At 44.6% G+C, this 7743-nt stretch overlaps 1 protein-coding gene across 1 annotated transcript in view; it reads left to right on the top strand.

Moving 5' to 3' along the window:
- The window catches only part of KCNAB1 (potassium voltage-gated channel subfamily A member regulatory beta subunit 1), a 207330-nt gene that overhangs the window by 191080 nt on the left and 8507 nt on the right, over window positions 1-7743 (top strand). Inside the window, exon 11 of the mRNA XM_015565400.1 lies at window positions 2239-2359. Within this exon, the coding sequence (XP_015420886.1) occupies window positions 2239-2359 (121 nt within the window). The remainder of the gene's footprint in view (window positions 1-2238; window positions 2360-7743) is intronic.

The following is a 7743-nucleotide window of genomic DNA, read 5'->3' as shown; positions in this document are numbered from 1 at the left end:
GGCGGCGCGGGGCAGCAGGGGGCGCCCACTGACCCTGGGCCTGGCCCTGTGGCGCCCTAGCGCTGCCCACACCGAGTTTAAATGCCTATGCATCTACTTTAAAAAACACACACAACTTAACCGGCTTGTTTTCCAATGATTAAGACAACAATGAGGGTATAGTTGAGGGTGGAGAGAGAGTGACCGATAAATGAATATTTGATACTTGTTACTTTTAGAAATCTGCTCCTCACCATGGTGGGCATGCCCATATACTCATGCAGTATATAACTTGTAACCCAAACCTAGGAGTCAGGACGCATTGCACATGTGATCTGAAAAATGGATTTCCATTGATTGATGAATAAACCAACCATTCTTTGTGTGGGGGGGATATATTGAAACCTCAGGAACTCTCTTAGTTATAGTAAAGAGCAATTGTTCAAAAACAACATTTGGCCATTGGTCTTCAACCTCTTCTAAATTTGAATACTATTTGGAGATATCGACTGGTCCCCTGAGAGATGTTGTGAAAGTGAGGAATGGTGATGTTTTTCCAGTGAGGACAGCAAAAGTGAGCTGTGCTCTCTGCTGCACCCAGCACGCTGCTCAGGGAAGGCTGCTGGGCGCCAGGCCCCTGTTCGCTGTCCTAACTATCCCCGTCACCACCACTAGCACCAGCTGTGGTCTCCAGGCCACCCTTCCTCCTGGAAGAAGCTGAGGTTTCCCAGAGCTGAGGCTGCGAACACTCTTGGCCATCTCCCTGAGCAAAGTCTCCAGCGAGGAGCCAGACCATACGCCTTAGAGATGTAGGAGGCCAACAGAACGGGAGATGGCTTGCCCTTTCTCTCTTCCACATCTGCCAGATCACTCCCCAAACTCATCATAAGTTTCATTCTAGACACATAATGTGGTTACTCTTTTCTTTGGGAATACTGTCTCAGAACGATGAAACAAAGGACTTAAAAACAAACGCCAGCTGCCCATGGAAATCACGTGGGTGGAGTGTCGGTGACAATTGCAGAGCTTTCTGCTGCTGCCTTTGGGAAGGCAAAGATCTGCGGTGGCAACTGTGTCCCAAGTAACACGCGATGGAGGAAGTCCACATGGCCACACAGTGCGATGGTTTTTATCATATTCACTAAAACAGACTAACAGACTCTTACAAATATTCTTTCCCTTTGGGTGTTGCAATGCAGCAGCTTTGTACGGGAGAGTCTATTGTTCCCTGTGTCACAGTAAGCAGAACCCTCCGGGGAGTAGGCCATTGAGACGTTCCGAAGTATTTTTCTCCTTATATAGGAAATTAGGCTCAGAGTCAGTCACATCTCATAGGTTTTACAGGACAGTTTCCCATTATGAGTTTCCTTACCTGTTTAAGTTTCATTGCAGAAAAGGTACTACACATCTGGGAAGTATTTATCCACTTGACAATTTTCTAAATGTGCTTGGTTCCTGTCAGTTATACCATGTCTACTTCTGGGAAGGAGCGAGCAACCGAACAATAGAGCCCCATTATATGAACACAAAACTGGGAATAAATAGAAAGCAGGCGGAAGAAAGATAGTTATAACAAGAATGTAAGCTAATGGCTTTCTTTGAGCAGAAGGCTTGGCGCCCAGCTTTCTTGACAAAAAGGAAGCATAATAGACATTGGTGAAATGTAAATGCTTTTTTTTCTTCTTTTGCTGCATTCTAAAATGGGGCTACCTCAATAAGAAACATCATTTCTCCCACTTAGCAAATTGAATGTCATTGATTAGGTCAGGATTTTAACAACTTTTGTGCATGTTGATGGATTTCAGTGGTGACTTAGTCAAAAGTAATCTGTTTTGGCCAGCCGGTATGGCTCAGTGGTTGATCGTTGACCCATGAACCAAGAGGTCCCAGCTGATTCCCTCTTGGACACATGCCCAGGTTTCAGCTCAATTCCCAGCAGAGGGTGCACAGGAGGCAGCCAATGGATGTTTCTCTCTCATTGATGCTTCTATCTGTCTATCCACTCCCTTCCTCTCTCTCTAAAATCCATGAAAACATATTTTTTAAAGTAATCTGTTTTAAACCAATAAATAAGGAGAGAGACCATGAAGAACATTTCTTTGCAAGAACTCATAAGCATCCTGGCACCACAAAACATAAAGTTCAGAGTGAAGGAGATGCAGGAATTCACGATGAGGTTCTTATATTTCATTGAATTGGCCGCCTTTGACATCAAACCCTGGCCGGACATTACCTTTTAAATGTTCTTTTTATTCCTAGTGCTACCAGTGGTTGAAGGAAAGAATTGTGAGTGAAGAAGGGAGAAAACAGCAGAACAAGTTAAAAGACCTCTCTCCGATTGCTGAGCGGCTGGGCTGCACGCTCCCTCAGCTCGCTGTCGGTAAGACAATTACTGGGAGGGGGCCCTGCCAGAGCCCAGAAAATATCGTTTTCTCTGCTTGATCCACATCCCTATCGTGATAAAATATCTATTGTAGGGCAGACCGATGCCAGGAGCATAAATTCCTGGTTAGCACTATCTAAAATGAGGCTTTCAGAGTACCCCAGAATTTTCGACGTGCTAAAAAACTGTTCTTCCTTCCTTTTCCTCTCCCTTATAACCCGTTCAAATGAGAAGAGGTGAGTGAGAACGTATACATCCCCAGTGTCGGGGGTGAGAGCCCTCTGAGCTGTGCAGGGACACCCGTTTCTTCTGGCTCACTTTGCAATCCCTGCCAAAGCTGAGGCAAGGAGGGTGAGAGGCTGGGAAAGGGCTGCCACAGAGCCCAAGGCCACTGCCACAGGGAAGGCCCAGCCTAGGGCAGCAGCTTCCCCCTGAACCTTCTGAGGGTCCAAGAAAACTGCTCTTCTAAACTGTGAGTGGGTGAAAGGTCATGGTCACTGGTGACAACTGAAAACCACACCCACCAGCCATGTCCAATAGAATTTCAATGTGAACAGAGGCTGGGAAAGGGCTGCCACAGAGCCCAAGGCCACTGCCACAGGGAAGGCCCAGCCTAGGGCAGCAGCTTCCCCCTGAACCTTCTGAGGGTCCAAGAAAACTGCTCTTCTAAACTGTGAGTGGGTGAAAGGTCATGGTCACTGGTGACAACGGAAAACCACACCCACCAGCCATGTCCAGTAGAATTTCAGTGTGAACCACACACTTAAATTTTCTTTTTTTTTTAAAAAAAATATATTTTATTGATTCTTTACAGAGAGGAAGGGAGAGAGATAGAGAGCTAGAAACATCGATGATAGAGAAACATCGATCAGCTGCCTCCTGCACATCCCCCACTGGGGAAGCGCCCGCAACCCAGGTACATGCCCTTGACCAGAATCGAACCCGGGACCTTTCAGTCCGCAGGCCGACGCTCTATCCACTGAGCCAAACCGGTTTCAGCGACACACACTTAAATTTTCAATGTTCTAGTGGCCACGTTCAAAAAGGAAAATGGAAACAAGCAAATTAATTATACTAAAATATTTTCTTTAACCCAATATAGACAACATATGACCATGTCAACATGTAATAAATATAAAAGTTATCGAGATCTTTTACACATTTTTCATACTAAGTCTTCAAAAATCCAAAATGTATTTTATACTTACAGGACATCCCAACTCAGGCTAACCACATCTCATGTGTTCCACAGGCCCGTGTGGCTGGGTGTTGGACAGAAAGGCATTTAGACTTCCAGCTCCCTTGCTGGGGATATTTGCCAGGCTCTGTGATAAGCACTTGCTGCCACTATCTTGTCCCCTTAATGGTTGAAACAATCCTATGAAGTACATGCTATTACAAGCCCTATCTCGCAGGCATTAATGGAGTATTTGCTATTATCTGCACTTTACAAATGAAGAAACTGAAGATAAAAGAATTCATGTGGTGGCTGTTATTACCAAATTCAAAGAGTTCACCACTTGTGTGCCCTCTTCAAGAATGAGACATGGTTGTCACAAGATAGTTTTATTTACTTGCAGCCAGTAAAGGAGACAGGATTCGTATCCAAAGCTCTGTCTCCCGGAAGGGAGGCTTAGCCATTGCTTATACACACCATTTGGTCAATCATGTTGATTGCAGTTGGCTATACTTACTGGGTTGGGGTCCTGTCAAACTCATCCCGTTTACAACTGGTCTGCAAGAATAACATTTAGTGAGAATGGCCCAGACCTTTGAGACCCATGTCCTATCTAACACTGTGGGAAAAGGATAAAATAGGTGTATAATCTAGAAAAAAATCCAAAGGAATAAGAAATAGCAGGAATTGGGACAAATCAGATACAATGACCTAATGAGATAAAAAGCTCCAAGATAAATTCTAGGCAAATAAAATAATGTGATAGAATGTTTGTTAGAAGGTTGACCCTTCTGAGGTTGGAAGGCAGGAAAATGGCAGTTGCAGTTAACAGTCATAGAAAGATGAAAATGGAAGGTGGTCTGGCTGGGGGGAGGGGGAAAGGAATACCATTTACCTAAGTGTATGTAAGACTCTTGCTTTAATCTTTTCAAACGACAAAAACAAAACAAAAATATATTTCATGGGATTAGTTAGCACCCCGGCAGCTTTAATGGACATAGTAAAAAGTATTAGCTAATTGATCATCAGCAAGTTATTTAACCTAGCAATTTTCTCATCTGTAAAATGGGTATAATTTACATATCTTACAAACTACTTGAGTAAAGGATAATTACATATGCAAAGCAAAAAGCAAGTGCTCTTTGTAGAAGTAGTAATGATGATGATAATTTTTTTTTTTTTTGCAAAGAATTAGACACCCTGGACCTGAAACTGTCTACCCTCAGCCATGGCATATGGGCAGAGGAACAGGCACAAAGAGAAACAGCCATTTTTGAAACAATCATAAGTATGGTTTTTAGGTAGTAATAACCTGAAAATGAGTATTAAATTTAGCTCTGAAAGAGATGGAACATTGTCTTTTTAAAGAGATCTTGATAAGACTTAGACTTTCACTGGATGTTAGATGCACACCAAAATCCTCTAGAGCGTCTCTGTGCCCCCTGATATCTATCTTGCCTGTCCTTTTTTTCCCATTCTTTATAAGCAGTAGTTTTGTTTTTAACCACAGAACTCTCAAACCAAGAGAGGAATTATTTCCAGGCATATTACCTTTCATCTGCTAGAAGGGTGTAGGGAGGGGAAATCCTCGAGCAGGAAACAAACTACTTGAACCCAACCGTGGGCACTGCCATGTCATTTGCCTGCACAAGAGCTGCACTCACACCTTGCCAGTAAAGAGGCAGGAGGGTTGCCTGGTCGGGGACATTTGCTTAGATGCTAATCATTAGAATCATCTGCATGTGTTACCTCCGCAGCTAGGCAGTTCTGCCCAGTGGGCTCTCCTGCACCCTGCTCCTCAGAGTGGAGAGTTGGCTGTTGCTGACACCAAGTAGTTTATGTGCAATGATTTTTCCCTGGGCCCTGCTTTGCCCTCAGACCTTCCAAAAAGAGTTATAAGTGCAAAGCAGGAAATAATACTGCCAAAAAAAAAAAAGAGCCCTGAATCACTTGGCTTGTTGTCTTTATAGAACATTATTTGTCCATGTGGTGAGATTTAGCGATTGCCTTAAAAGGCCTGAGCATGGCAACAGCTTAAGAGTATTAGTTGACAGCAGGCCTTGAGCAAAAGGGGCAGAAGAGGTGCTTGGACCTTCTTCCATCCATCAATCATTCATGTCTGTTTATTCAACAAATTTACGAAGCACCTACTATGTGAAGGTCCTGGGCTGAATGCTGAGCATCCAACTATAAATAAAACACATTTCACAGCCTGATGGGCAAGTCAGAAAACAAACAGCTCACTGTAATACAGTGTTGTAAAATAACTGGGAAGGGCCCAGGGGTTTAAGTAACGTAGAGGCTCCCAACCCAACCTTGGACTCAGGGAAGGACTCTGAGAGAAGGTAGTTCCCGTGGGGAATCTCAAGTGATGAGTAGATATTTGTGAGGCAAAGGAAGGGAGGAGTCAAAGGGACATTCCAGGCCAAGGAGCAGTTGGAGACAAGGGGATGGAGAGGATTTACAAACAGCTCTGTGCTCCTGAAGCACAAAGTTCAAGGCAGGGAATGAGGGGACATGAGCTGGAGAGCTGGATTAGAGAGCAAGGTTTGCCAGGTGAGAAATGAGAACTCATCGTGTAGGACAAGGATCACGTCAGGCACATGTAGAAGAATGTTTAGCCAGGCAAGTGACATGGTCAGATCTGTATCCGGAGAAACTGTGCCAGATTGAGTGGGGGAAGGGATGGGAATGGGGTTGAGGGAGGTAGGAGACAGGGGGCAATCCAAGCAAGAGGAGCAGAAGGCCCTTGCAGAAGACAGTGAGGGCCTGAGGACAGAAGACAGCTGGACCAGAGCAGCGATTCTCCGCTGTGGTCCCTGCAGCCACACAATGCGAAGCTGTTCAGCAAGAAAAAGAAAGGATACACTGTGCGCATGCTGTGACACAGATGACCCTCCCAAACCTGCTCAGCGAGAGAGTCAGACACAAGCCCATATTGCATAATTCTGTTTAGATGAAATGTCCAGAAACAATAACTCTGTAGGGTGCAAAGTAGATTAGTGGTTTCCTAGGGTTGGCCGTACAAATGGGATTAATTTGGTAAATGGGCATGCAGGAGCTTAGTGGGGTCATGGAAATGTTCTAAAACTGGACCTAAAATGGTGATGGTTGCACACTTGTTCCATTTACTAAAAATTGTTTAATTGTGCACAAAATCGGTAAAATTTTTGGAGTGTAGAAATCACCCCAATAAAGTTTAAAATAAAGATAGCCCTAACCGGTTTGGCTCAGTGGATAGAGTGTCGGCCTGCAGACTGAAGATAACATGGTCCCTGGATCAATAGCATCAGCATTGCGTGGGAGCTTGTCAGAAATGCAGATTCTCGAAAAGAGAAAGAAAAAGAAAAATGCAGATTCTCACGCCACCCAGACCTTCTGAGTTAGAAACACCCAATAATTGATGTTTCAAAAGCCCTAGGTGGTTCTGCTGCATGCTGAACTTTGAGAACCATTGGATTAGAGAAATATTTAAATAGCAACTAGACTTGGCAATTAAAGGGGAATGTGAGATCAGAAAAGGATAGTCCCTCAGTATAAATCCCAGGTTCCTAGATTGGGAGCTACGTTGCTGATGATGCCACCCAGTGAAATTAGGAACACAGGAGAGACGACTTGGCAAGTAGCAAGCAGTTTGCAGTGCCTATGGGACACCTAGCAGGGACATCCAGCAGACACTGCATCTGTGGGCCTATACTAGTGGTCGGCAAACTGCGGCTCGTGACCCACATGCGGCTCTTTGGCCCCTTGAGTGTGGCTCTTCCACAAAATACCACGTGTGGCGCGCACGTACAGTGCGATTGAAACTTCGTGGCCCATGCGCAGAAGTCGGTATTTTGTGGAAGGGCTACACTCAAGGGGCCAGAGAGCCACATGTGGCTCGTGAGCTGCAGTTTGCCGGCCACTGGCCTATACAATCATCTAGTTCCAGGGAGCTACAAATTCAGAAGTCTACTTTAACCACACGGAGGCCCCTGGGGATCTTGGCTTCTGACATGGCAAGAAGGAGACCAGAGACAAGGAAGGGGGATCAGGGATTTTAAAATGCCCTTTCAGCATATATATATTAAATATTGTCTTTCAGAAATTTAAGGGGAGAAGAATGGGGCAGGTAGGAGGGGTTGGAGGAAGCTTATTTTAGAATGGGAAAATTTGAGCACATTTTGCTGAGAAAAAATGATAGTATCAAATAAGAAATTCAGGA

Source organism: Myotis davidii, unplaced genomic scaffold (assembly GCF_000327345.1).
Source record: "Myotis davidii unplaced genomic scaffold, ASM32734v1 scaffold570, whole genome shotgun sequence".
Taxonomy (NCBI): Eukaryota; Metazoa; Chordata; class Mammalia; order Chiroptera; family Vespertilionidae; genus Myotis; species Myotis davidii.
Note: the sequence above shows the minus strand (reverse complement) of the source record. Positions and strands in the feature narration are given on the sequence as shown.